We start from the raw sequence: 13,853 nt of genomic DNA on the forward strand, positions 1-13,853 counted from the left end.
AGATAAACCTGATGGGGACTGTACTTGAATTAAAGTCAATAATAAAAATATGAACCAGAATTCCTTCCCAGTATTGTAAGAGAAACTGTAACCCTTAAAAAGCAATAGAGAGGCAAAGTGAACGTCACTTCCTGCTTCAGCACTGTACCAGATTTTCTTCCGCAATTTATTTTCCCATAGACATTTCATAAATTGCTTATAGAAATAGTTTTACTTGGCCAAACCAAACGGTTCAGCTATATTTAGAATCGGGAGAGACCATAGAACATTTCACTCGGACCAAAACACAGTTTGGTTTGAACAAGTAAAACAATTTGTATAAGTATTTTACGAAATGTCTATGAGAAAATAAATGGCGGATGAAAATCTCTGGTACAGTGCTGAACCAGAAAGTGACGTTCCACTTTGAGACAGATACATTAAGACCAAATACTTATTTACAGCGCCGCAAACGTTTCATTTGCCTTTATATTTGAATATATACTGGAATCAGCACACATGGTTTACATACTTTCCCTTGCAGCTTTAAAAACCCAAATATTGAAATAATATATTCACCAAATCAAACTTCAATCAAAAATTAGGATTTATTAAATGATTCCACTTTTACAAAACCAAACAATCTTCATAGTTTGAAGCATTATACAAACAAAAACTTATGACAGTTAACCACTGACATATCATTAAAAAAAATAAAAATGAAACAACAAAATGGTCTTCATCACACTTTTCTCTTCTGGGTGCTGATGTACAGAACTGGGGAAGGAGAGGAAAATAAATAAATGCAAACATTAAAAGTCTGTAGTTTGACTTCGTGATACCATTTAATTTCTGTTAGTAATACTCAGAGGTTGTGTTAGACTTTCTCATTGTGCATCATTTTGACAGACAGGGTCATAAAAATTCTGTCATCTATTATTACCCATAATTTTAATTTTGTTAGATTTTTTATGATGAGACAGCCTATTTAATTTTCAAAAACTATTGATCACGATAACATTTAATACAACCTACAGAAGAACAGTTAGATTGTTCATTTAAAAGAGAGAAAAGTTGAGCAGACGTCGACCGTGCGGTCACTTGTCATGTCAACAACATACACAAAGCACACACGGTGAGATTCCTTCTATAAGCCTCTCTAGGGCTTTTCTAAATCTCACCTGCACAAATCATTTGCTTCTTGTCTTTTGTTGTTCCGTTTCTGCTGCTTTGTTTTATCGTGCAAATAAATAAATAAAGCAGTGACAGCAGAGGGCACTAAAACACCGCAGCCATTGTGCATAAATGGGCAAATATGAATGACGTCATTTTACAGAATTAGACAATAGAAATAAAAATATGAACGAACCATTTACAAGAAATTGAATTGAACGCAATTGACCTGCTGTAGCAGAGCCCAAACTCAAACTCTCTGGCCCACGTGGACCGTAAACTGGCTGCTCGTTTGAGCGTAATCAAACGCATGCTGCAGAGGCGTTTTAAGGGTGTCTTAAGGGTTTGCATCTTTGCCTCGGACAGACGGTTTCTCATGAATTAATTCTGTTCTGAAGGCTGAACCCGCGCTCTGCTGGAAGTGATGAGAAGTCGGCAAGACTCTCTGAATGGGGGATTTCCCGATCTTGCAAACACTCGCTTCACCGGGAGGAAAACCCGCAGCAGTGCTCCTTTTGTACCAGGAGCCCTGCTGCTGTACCCACAAACGCACTCCATGGTGACGAAGGAGCGCGTTCCCCGAATTCAAAACCCTGGCTGAAGTGGCGCTGCCACGCTGGTAATTCCAGTCTCCAATCTGTCAAAATGACAGACAGCCTTCAGATTTTTCTGTCATTGTTAAAACATTTTGGTAAAAGATGGAAAATATTTGGTTAACGTGACTGACCACTGTTAAGTACGGTACTGTTTATTTTATGGCCATCTACACAAGTTTCGTGTAGGATAGATGATGTGGTCCACATCAAATGATTCTACACTTTCCAGGGAAGGTAGGTAGGTAGCCTACTTTAAAATAAGAATACATTATATAGGTTATAAAAACATTTAGGGAATTGTGTCTCTTTCTGTGAAGACTAAAATTGGAAAAGTGCAATGTTCATTAGTACTTAGGGATGATTCAATTTATCAGTGACCCAAAATTAGACTATGGTATATTCATTCTATGTAGGCTCAGCAATGGATGATGATAAAAGCAGATCTAATGATGAAATACGTGGATAAAGTGTAGACATTTTTGTACTGATCAAGTGTATACAATATGACATTCTATGTAAAGGTGTAAGGCTGTGTTGTGTGCTAATTAGCAAATGTATTGTCTGTCACTTTTCCACACACACACACACAGTGTCAGGGGATGGATTTATGCTTAGACCTTCATCAACCCGCTCATTATTGACAAAAATATCACTGACTGTTAGCCGATTAATCATACTGACACATTGGCTCCCTATCAACAGGGATCCCTATCAACAGGGAATCATGCAACACTGCATGGCTGGTGACAGGATTATCTGTGTTAGGTGGGTAACGATGGGATGGCCAAACAGAGTTGAAATGGATCCTTCAAGCAAACGTTCTAAGTATTATGGTGGAATGGTGGATACAACACTTAAAGGGACACTCCACCAAAAACAATGCTGAGATTTATTTTGCACATGATCTCACACATATCCGAAAACTCTAAATTGTTTTGCAGACATTAATTTACTTTGACAGTTATTGAGAGTTGATTCGAGTCAAATTGTGGTCCAGTGATGTAATTTGTGCATGAATGACATCACTGGTCCACAACTTAACTCAAATCAACTCTCAATAACAGTCAGTAAATGAATGTCTGCAAAACTGTTTACAGTTGTTGGTTGGTTATGTGTGAGATCATGTGCAAAATAAATCAACTTTGTTTTTTGGTGGTGTCCCTTGCTTTGAGCCGACCACAGATATGCTGTATTTGAGGCTAAAACCTGTTTCATTTCATTTCACTATTTCAGTGACGGATTTGAATACATTTCAAACAGCCCTACCATGTAGATGTGGATTTGTGGGGCTGAGGTACAAATACGGCCATGATTGACGAGGAGGATGCCAAAAAGTTTGAGATCCATTAATGTAAAGTGCATCAACCACAAATATTGTTTCTGTCTGAGATGGAGGCCACCACTGCTTGTAGTGTACAAGCATTATGTATTTAAATGAGGTGGAGGACCTTACCATTGTTTCCTCTTAGAAAAGCATCTCCATACTTGTTCTTGAGCTGCCCATTGACATACTCCTCTGTCTGCTCGATTGCAATGTTCATGTAGCCATCCAGGCAGGCCAGGACACCTGCAGACAGACAAATGTAGTGTTATTCGGCTCAGTTGCTGTAGCATGATTCATTTGGCTGCACGGTATGCCTCTTCACATTAAAATCACATCAGGAAGACACTTGACAGAATGCTGCCCATAATTTGTCCGATGGGTTAACGTTACCTCTGTAATCCACACCGGAGTTCAGTTTGACCACCACAGGTCTCCCAATTATCTGCTTCAAGAAGTCACTCGGGGTCTGCTTTCTGAGACTCATCTTGACTGCGGTCTGGAAGGGGTCCGAGAGAGACAATGGTGTTACGATTAACATCAACTAAGGTTACACCACGAGTAACGTTAGCCTACTACTGGGAGGCAAGATGCCACCCGTCTTGCTATGTAACGTTAACGCTAGCTAGATAACGTTAGCCTTTACTACTAGTGTATCATAGTCAATTTTAGGGTGAATGTTGCTGCGACCAACGAAATGCGTTAAATTAGTCTCCAAGCTTGATACACAGCGAGGACCACTGCGACCGTTTATGACTTAACGTTAGCTACGTTACTAGCCCGCTAACGAAAGTAACGTTTGCTCTTTAGCATAGTCAGCTAACAGCTATTAGCCTGCTACAATGGCTATGGTGATACTGGATGATGAGAGACGCATTGTTCCTGCAAAAGCATTAGCGTTAAACATGTCCAATGACACTGCATTTGAAAAACTTTAGTATTGTCAATAACGATTAGCAGTATCATGTATATAGCATTTCACCCACCTGAACGTTTGCTAAACGATTACTTTTGGCACCGATGAAAGTGTCGCCCAATCAGATGTTACTACTGAGCTCAGCTGTACGGTGTCCGATAGGGGACAAAATATGTTTTGGCTCGCGCTGGTTTGCAGAACAATTCATTCCTCTCCTCTGAGTCACTATCCGACAGGGATGTGTGTGCGTTTTAATGAAACAAAATTACAAAAGTGTGTTAATTAAGACTCTCTGGCGTTTATCTATAAGTGAGGAGGAAGGAGGACCAAATAACTTGATGGTGTTCGGATGTCATGTCTATCTTTTCGTTGAGTTTAACCATGTTCTTTTTATCATTGTATATATCAGATTAATTACAGACATAGCCTAAACCTTTAATTGATAAGTATTATTTGCAAAATAAAGGCACATGCAGAGTAGGCTACCCGCACCCACCCACCCTCCCTCTCGACACACACACACACACACACACACACACACACACACACACACACACACACACACACACACACACACACACACACACACACACACACACACACACGAAACCTAAACCTAAACCTAAACCTAAACCTAACTGGTTTCATTTTATAGTACCCAATTGAAAGATCTTGTGGGGATTGGAGAATGGGGTCGTTGTCTCAGTAAAAAGTGATAAGAGATCCAGCAAAGCAACAGAAAATTTAAATAATAATACAACAAAAATGTCAACACTTGAGCATGTTAATTGTTAAGTAGACTGTATGAATTCAAAATATGAGAGAATGTATAGATTACATTATGTTAGTAGGCATCATTAAGTAAAAAGCAGCAGAAAAAGTTACTGAGCCGAAGACTAAATTAATGCAGAATATAACAAAAATAGGGAAAAGAGCCTATATGTTGTGAAATAATTGGAAAAACTCAATACATAGCATAATTATGCAACATGTAACAGGGCATGAATAAATGAAGACAACAAATAAAGGCCTATGCATTACAGCATAGGCCTACAGAATGTACAACAATTAGATGCATTCAATTTACAGATGTGGATGATGTGTACAGAACGTACAGATTTGATTAATGCATTGCAAGCTGTTCCTGTGGATGGAGGTAGAGGTACCGTATGTACAGATATGCAGTATATGCAGACAGGGGCAGAGTGGGGAGAGGTGGCCATGCAGATGGGTGGGTGTTGGTGGATGGTGTCGGGGGGTCGGGGCAGCTGGCCTGTGGTCCCCTTGTCAAACCTGTTGGAAAAACAACTTAAACTCATCCACTCTATCCTGGTTCCCCTCCACCAGCTGGTTTGGCTGCACACCTCATTCACATGTTCTCCTGCTATTTATTTAACTAGCAGAATACCCGTCCCTGTGTGACTGGCCATTATAAGGCCTCACCCACAGAGTTGGCATGCAGCCTCTCCTCTCTCTCCCCAGAGGGGTTTCATAGTCCTCTCTCAGTGGCTGATTACAACTCCGCTCACCTGTGCACTGCTCCAGAGTTCACTGGCTGATTCAAACTGTGCTCACCTGTGTGGTGCTCCACTCTGGAGCTCTCCATGGTGCTGAAACTGTGTTGAGGCATTTTGGCCACTAATGAGCCATTTTTGCCAATTTAGTCGGTCCTAATGATCTAATAAAAAAATCCATCTCCGTTAGGTCACCCCCAGCATGCGGGTGACCTAGCGGAGCAGGGGTGCTCTTTACACTTCCTGAAAGATTCAGCCCGATCGCATGTAAAATGGCATAGCTGTGGCCGAACACAATACTGCTCACTCACTCACTCACTCACTCACTCACTCATTCACTCAGACACTTCACATTCTTATTGTAGGGTTATTGGGTTATAGGGATAAAACACTTTAAAGTTTAACCACAAAACACGTTTGTTAAATTATTGATGTACTGTGTATTTCTGGGCCCTTCTTTTGTTTGGTGCTGTATTTTTCTTATTCCTGCAGATAACTGGCCAAATGTAGACAGAGTGATGTCACGGACGGACGGTCACACCAAGACACATGTTTGAGTTATCTAAAACATTCATGGTAAATGTTATGTTTTTGTGTCACATATGAGTTTCCACTGATGTTCAACAATCATACGGGGAGAAAAGGATTGTAGGAGAGGTAAGATACCAATTTCTTCACCGATAGCCACAAGATGTTGTATTTTTAAGAAACATGGCCAAGATCATAGACACACCCCAATGTACACACACTATTTGGCTAGCTATCTATATTTACATTAGAGGTTTTTGGGTATGCCCGTAATACTCGAGGACCCGACCCAGACCTGGCCGGGTCTCGGGTCCATTCAAAAGAAGTGACTCTGGTTCCGGGCCGGGTCTGTTTCCCGCAGGTCTCTGACAGTGAAATGTCGGGTCCAATAGAACCCGAGTGGACCCGGTGAGTGGCCTGGCTGTCACAGCTATCAATCACCCCTTTTTGTATCGTCAAACAACTAATTAAGAAACAAGCTTATCAGAAAAATTAGCACTTGAAACTACTAGAGGTCTTCGGTATGCCCGAACCCCGAGGACCCGACCCGGACCCCCACCGGTCTCGGGTCCGGGTCCGGGTCCGTCATTTATCGGGTCTGTACGGGTCCGGGTCTCAGCTTTCTAATAATAGACGGGTCCAATTGGGTCCGGGCACAAATGTCTCAGGTCCATTAGGGTCCGGCTCTGTCATTTTGGACCAGTGAAGACCTTTAATTTATATCCCCATACATACACCCACCTTGGATTAAAAGCAACAAGTTCACTCTGTGGGTTATTGAATGTCATTTTAGGAAACCTAAATGACTCACTGAAATAAAAGCAGATGAGGCATGTTGAGTGGGTGGAAGAAGTAAATAACACTACATCACAAAATACCTCCTGGAATGGATTGGACATTGCATATTGCACACAGTGAGTCCAGTGTCTCTCTAGTCAGAGTGAAGAAAAGGGAGGTGGTTAAATTATAAAAATATAAACAGTGAAAATACTAGTGATGCCTTTTCGTCTCCACGATAATGATGTCCTGACATGACGAGGATTATATTTTCCTTTCCTGTTAGTGTTTCATGAAAAATGCATGAGGACATTTTAATTAATGGAGGCCCACTCATACTCGCTTGTAGGATATTGTGCTCAGATTAGTCTTAAAAATCACTATGCTATTCATATATTCCCGTAGGGACCAAAATGTGTCTGTTACTCAACTGTGAGTTTGTGGCCTTATCTTACTTTATGGCATCTCTCTCTTTTTTATATCTCCTATAATGTTCTTATTATATTTGTATAGTTACTTTTGCTTTGACATTTAGTCCTGTTTCATAAGGGTAATTGTAATTACACATCCTCTATGTTTCAGGAGTTTCCTTTAGGATAGGATAGGATGGCTGTAGTGTGAAGGATAAAGAGAAAGTCTACCATCTGATAAAAACTGTGGATGCTGGGTGCATGACCCAAACACCACACAGCTTGGGAGGTACAAGCAAAATGGTGTAGGGGAAAAAGAGGGATGAGATGGTGTGGTGAAAGATAGAAGAGGCTATAGAGAGGGAGCATGTGCCAGTACGTGTTGAGAGAGAGAGAGAGAGAGAGAGAGAGAGAGAGAGAGAGAGAGAGATCCACAGAGGTGGAATCATAAAGTACTTCTTGTGTGTCTAGACAGGTTGCTTGTTAGCAGGGCATGGCTAGCCCTGTGGAGGCTAGAGGTTAATTTGGTATCTGCTGCTGTGTTAAACTAAGGTCAGTACTACAAGTCCTTAAGTCATAAACAAGAGTGGTTAAGAGCCATGTATACACCTAGGCACCGGTTAATGAATATTCAATGACGTTTTTTCCCCCCCCTTGTCCCCTGTTCCCTCTTCCGTTGCTCAGTTTGAAAGAAATTTTGGAGAGAGAGAAAATGCACAGTTTATCTCGGTGGCCTTGGAAGATTGACCTCCGTGCACTTACACTTCACGCATACTTTGCCTTTGTTATGATAATACACGGCCTTCGACGTAACAGAACGTGGCTTTTATGTGATTGGAATGTGGCACACTCTTTATGCAGTTCTCTCCCTGAATCCGCCTATAATGTACCTTCATTTCATTTCTGGATGAAACAAAAGCATTCATGTAATAAATAGGCCAATAATATGAAAGAGTATTTTCGATTCACAAAGTTTGTAGTTGAAATACAACTTATGACTGAGGCTACTTCCTCATTGACATTTGATGCAAATGTTTTTGCATTGTTGCTCAGTAACTGGGCTGGCTAATACAGAGATGATGATGATGATGAGGAAATATGAATGAGTGGACAAAGGGGAGTGGATTGTAATTCCCATGGACGGATCATATCATCTAGGGGCCCTGAGATAAGTGTGTTTTACTTGTAACCTCCAGGAAATCCAAATTGAAAATGTAATTATTGAAATTGAATGATTAAACTATGGTAGCCTAAATGAAATGAGGGTTGATTGTAAACACTGAAACTATACAGTCTCAAATCCTCTTCAATCATCAAATCTGCACTTTTCAATATATTACCAAGTATTAGATGTCAATGTTGGATCCCTAATCCTTAACCTACTGTATACATTATTTAGACGTCCCTCGCCTGCTGAACTGGCAGCACTCATTTCTACTGTGCCTCGTAGGTTTGCCCTCGAGCTGCTACGCAGCCTGCCACCCAATTATATTAGTTATTAGTAAGATGTTAAATGCTTCGGAGTTGGACTTTAAAGTGGAAGGGCATTTTTACATTCTCAATGTAGCTACCAGCTGTTAAAAAAGTAAGTCCTAGTACTTGCTTTAACTAATCTGATTAGTCTACTCATAGTTATCCTTGTTCTTACACAACCATTTCAATTTTTTATAGACATGATATAGTCGTTATTTTGTTATTACTAGTAATAACAGTAACAGCCTGATGTACTAATTACTTTCCTCTTAAAGGAACACGCCATCCACTTTCAATCAGCTTTGTAGCATAACAAAATCAGTATATCAGAAAACTGTTTACAGTTTTTACCAGGTGAGCCACCGAACGCCCCTTTACCTTTTTCTTCTTAAGCATACTAGGCTATATTCATTATTATTATTATTATAGTTATTATAATTAATTAATTAATTATTCGTATCAGTAGTAGTAGTAATAGTAGTAGCATAACCTAAACACTGTTAGCATTCATATATGAATAATTACCATCATTAGCAACATCATTGTTTTAGTGCTGTTTAAAAAAGATCCATCTGAAGTGCAGAAGCATGGGTATTTTAGCTAAAGAGTGACTTTTCACCCAGCAGTTGTGCATCACGTGGTGTGATGTCAGACGCGCTCTGAGCAGCCAGTATAACAGTGGTCAGCTGAAACGCACAACAGCAGTACTGTCAATTCAGAGACAAATCCCTTCTCCATCTCCTGACCCCTTAACCCCGAGGGGCGGGCCAGTGAAATAGAATGATTATGGTGGCAGGAGATGCTATTGTAGGTGGGAAATGGGAGGGGGGGGGGGGGGGGGGGGCTCAGGGTGAGCAGGAATAGAGGGAGGGGGCGTCCCTCCTGTATCCTAAAGCAATATGCAGGCTAGGGGGGTAGGGGTGGGGGCACAGGCGGTGGTGAAAGTCTAGACTGCCCTGACCTTCTGAGGCCAGGTTTTCTCTTCGGGTCAAGCTTGATATGGAGAAGATAATGGAAAAGCTTGGGGGAGTTTTCAAATAAAAAAAACAGATTGGTCGACGGAGTGTCCCCCTTCCTGCCTCTATCTAATCCCTAACTGTATGGAGGTAATAGCCTGGAAGTGATGGGCAACATTTCTTCCATCAGAAAGGGGGCCGGGAAACCTCAGCTGCCACATCAGCTGGCTTGATGCTTAGCTCCGTATTGCCTCTGCAGCACCGGGGGACGTTTTTAGTGGCCGACTTGTTCAAAGCTCTTATGATTCCATCCATGTCTGGCCTCTGTCCATTTAACACTAGCACAGCAAAGGCGCTCAGCGAGACAGGCGGTCAGACTGTCAGACAGTTCTGAATTCCTTCGTCATAACAGGTAACTGGCCAATAAAGAATGAAGACAGTCCGTTTATAGGCTGCAGTGGAATACCCACAGGGTGCAACGGGGATGTGCCCCTGTGCGTTGTGTTTTGTTCCTTATTATTTCCATGCCGATGACACATTTCTCAACTTCCACTTAATGACTCAGCTGTGAGCAGTGACAGTTGACAGCGGCTGGCTGGCCTGGGGGCCCCCATGTTGAGAAGGGGATGGCGTGCAGGCAGACGAGGTGGGATGTAATCACTCCCTGTAATTTGGAGGAAAATCCACTGAGCCGCTCACAGTGAAGAAGATGAAAGCCCTCCTGCCCGTGTTCCCTCTCCACAGCCACCGAGCTCCACTGCCTGCAAACGCCTGAGAAGAGAGGCTCAGAATCCAGTCTGCCTGGTTGGTGTTCCCCAGGGGTTAGTCCTGGGACCCATCTCAAATCAGCTACAGCCCTGGAGGCATGTTCTCTCCCCAAGGAGCGGGGGGCCACAGACAGACAGTCTGACGGCCCATCCTCCACTGCATGGCCCAGGCAGCCAACACAGAATTCTCCTGAGAACATCCTTAGTGGAGGGGAGCTCAGTGGAGCTTATGCTGAGGGAGTCTGCTTCTATCCCACAGATAGAAGCAGCCTCTGTCTGTCTGTCTGTCTGTCTGTCTGACACCCTCCCATGTCGCCTTATCTGCTCCCACTCCACTTCAATGTCTCAATTTGTGGCATCCTCTGTGAGGAGGGAATGCACGATAAAGCCTCACATGCACTGTTCCCATTTGTCAGATTAGGGAAGAAACAAAGAACACTGGTGGGGCATTATACAATACACAAATTAAACTAGTGTTGACAATATGACATGCTTTTGTGGATAGTTGTCTCTGGAAACACATGGCTTCATGCATAAACATAACAATGTGAGCAGTAACAAATAACGACATTTTGTTAACCTCTATATATACTAGTTTGTCTTGGCTATCTAGATGACTTTTGTCCTGTGCATTCCACGAGACATCTTATGAACAGAGCTCGCCCAGTTTGATCACTTTGTCACATGACACTATCCTACCAAGATGTCAAAGAGAGACTATAGTGCTTTTGCCTGATAGATGGTGAATGGTGCTTATACAAGGAGCCACTCCAGTGCGCCCATAAATATGCATCGTGACATTTGGAACAAAGCCGTTCGTCCTCTCTTTCCTGATGAGCACCGCCCGCATACTATAACATATTGCCATACTGTCACACCTTGTGTTTCATAGGCAATCTCTCTGTTCATCAAACTGGCAGATAACCTCTAGATGCTGGCAGATGATATGGAGGATGGCATGTTTGCATACCGGTAAGCAAGAAGTGAATCTTCAACATTGTAGCATTATTAATTTCCGATTGTGCATTATATGCGATATATATGAATATTTCACAAATAGCTTACATTCCTTTGTATTTGTAGGCTCGTTCATATTCTGCAAACGGTGCCATTTTCACAGGACTTTATTTTTTAATTTTTTTTAGAAAGTCACTCAAATCCCTGTATTGATCATCAGAGGTGAAGCCATGGTGTCACACACAGGTCACAGTCTGTGAGGGGAAGTGCAGCAGAATGTTCCCTACTCTCGTTGCAGCGTTAAGAACATAGCTGGCCTCTTTCTCCAAACACCTCATTGCTTTAGAAAGGAATAAATATCCAAGACAGCCAGGAGCAGTTCCTTTCAAATCCCACACACGCATATCCCTCTCTCCTCCATCTCACTCTCTCTCCCCCCTCTCTCTCTCTCTCTCTCTCTCTCTCTCTCTCTCTCTCTCTCTCTCTCTCTCTCTCTCTCTGTCATTTGACCAGCAGGGCTTCCTGCCACAGAGGACCTGTGTGACTCAACAGCCAGAATACAGCAACGTTCTCTTGCCCACCCTCTTGAATATTCATAGAAATAGGAGGACTGAAGCTCAGACCCATCCATCTCGTATCCATCTACATTTATATATAATCAAAGAAAAAGGAAGCGTCTACATGTGTGTGTGTTGAAGGGGGCTACTGCAGAAGAGGGGGGGGGGGGCGTGGGGGGTTGTTTTACACTAATTTCTTTATCCCTTTCGCAGGAGTGCCATGTTACAAGAGAATTCCTGAGGCGAGCCAATGGCCCGATAAATCTGCCGGAGCCTCTCTCTCAATTTGTCTCCGTGGAATGTCAGCTGGCAAGCGCCCAGACACTGAGAACCTCTTTTCACAATGCGCCAATCTAACAGACGAGATCCCATGTTGGAGCTACAGAACAAGGAGGGACTGGCATGGATAAATTGCCACGTGCCTTATCTGGGTCTCTTTATGCCTAACTGGCCGAGGTCTCGCCGCGCACACAGAGCCTCCCGATGATGACCACTTCCTCCCGGCCCCGGCGCTTAACCCCAGCGGCTGAGTGGGGGGGTGACACTGACAAAATGCAGGTGTCACTAAAGAGGCAACCTGTGATATGACACAGATGCTGTGTCAACCTGTCTCTCTCTCGCTCTCGCTCTCTCTCTCTCTCTCTCTCTCTCTCTCTCCTCTCTCTCTCTCTCTCTCTCTCTCTCTCTCTCTCTCTCTCTCTCTCTCTCTCTCTCTCTCTCTCTCTCTCTCTCTCTCTCTCTCTCTCTCTCTCTCTCTCTCTCTCTCTCTCTCTCTCTCTCTCTCTCTCTCTCTCTCTCTCTCTCTCTCTCTCTCTCTCTCTCTCTCTCTCTCTCTCTCTCGCTCGCTCTCTCGCTCGCTCTCTGACCCGCAGTGCCAACAGGAAGTGGCCCGTTTGGTGTCGTTCATCAACGTGTGCTGCGGCCTCTCCCACATACATAGGTCCAGGTGGTGGAATGGCAGAGTGGGAGAACAGACCATGTTTGTGTGAAGACGCAACAACTCTCTCTCTCTCTCTCTCTCTCTCTCTCTCTCTCTCTCTCTCTCTCTCTCTCTCTCTCTCTCTCTCTCCTCTCTCTCTCTCTCTCTCTCTCTCTCTCTCTCTCTAAATAGACTGCTATGGCACTCTTTGTACTCTATTTAAAGGTTGTATAGGTTAGCAAACAACAAGTTGCCCCCCCCCTTCAAATGAGTCATCAATGAATCCATTTATCTAACCACAGTACTGCAGAAAACATACATACAGAGATAGATAGCAATATATTTATGTTCTTTCCCAATCAAAATATCCACTATTAACAACTGAGAGTTAAAAAATCAAGTGGGGGATTGTTAATGTTAGGTATCATATTTGCTTACAAATCTATAATAACATATTTTTAGGATTGAATTCTCTTTATATTATGTACCTTTCTGGTAACAAGTTTAAAACACACACAGACACACACGCACACACACACACACACACACACGCACACACGCACGCACGCACGCGCACGCACCGCACACGCACACACACACACACACACACACACACACACACACACACACACACACACACACACACACACACACACACACACACAGCCATGCTCCAGTTACACTGCAATACAATCAGATGATGACCATGCATATATCTGCCATATCACAATGTGGTCATCTGAGCACATTAGATGAATTTTGTTTTGTAAAACATGCACTCAAATGATGCAGGCCAGAAAAATACAACAGAGTGAACAGCACCTTATCCTGTACAAGCCCTCATTCTAACACAGCCACACAAGCACACGCACAAGCTGGGGTTCATGTTACTGCATGACAGTTGGCATGACTGTTAAAAAAAGGCCCGTGCCAAGTAGAGCTGCCAACACACGGCATGACTGGTTTTAATATTTTAATGTGTTTCATTACGACAGTATGGGCCTGATAGC

At 42.8% G+C, this 13,853-nt stretch overlaps 1 protein-coding gene across 1 annotated transcript; it reads right to left on the minus strand.

The window, feature by feature from the left end:
• Nucleotides 1–568: 568 nt before the first annotated feature.
• On the minus strand, nt 569–4,129 carry lsm6 (LSM6 homolog, U6 small nuclear RNA and mRNA degradation associated). The gene is made up of 4 exons (XM_083656332.1): nt 4,056–4,129; nt 3,463–3,568; nt 3,202–3,315; nt 569–756 (listed from the first exon to the last, which is right to left on the minus strand). Exons 2-4 carry the CDS (start codon nt 3,554–3,556, stop codon nt 722–724), a joined length of 243 nt encoding a protein of 80 aa, XP_083512458.1. The 5' UTR covers nt 3,557–3,568; nt 4,056–4,129; the 3' UTR covers nt 569–721.
• Nucleotides 4,130–13,853: the final 9,724 nt, after the last annotated feature.

Source organism: Poromitra crassiceps (genome assembly GCF_964638095.1).
Source record: "Poromitra crassiceps genome assembly, chromosome: 19".
Lineage (NCBI taxonomy): Eukaryota > Metazoa > Chordata > Actinopteri > Beryciformes > Melamphaidae > Poromitra > Poromitra crassiceps.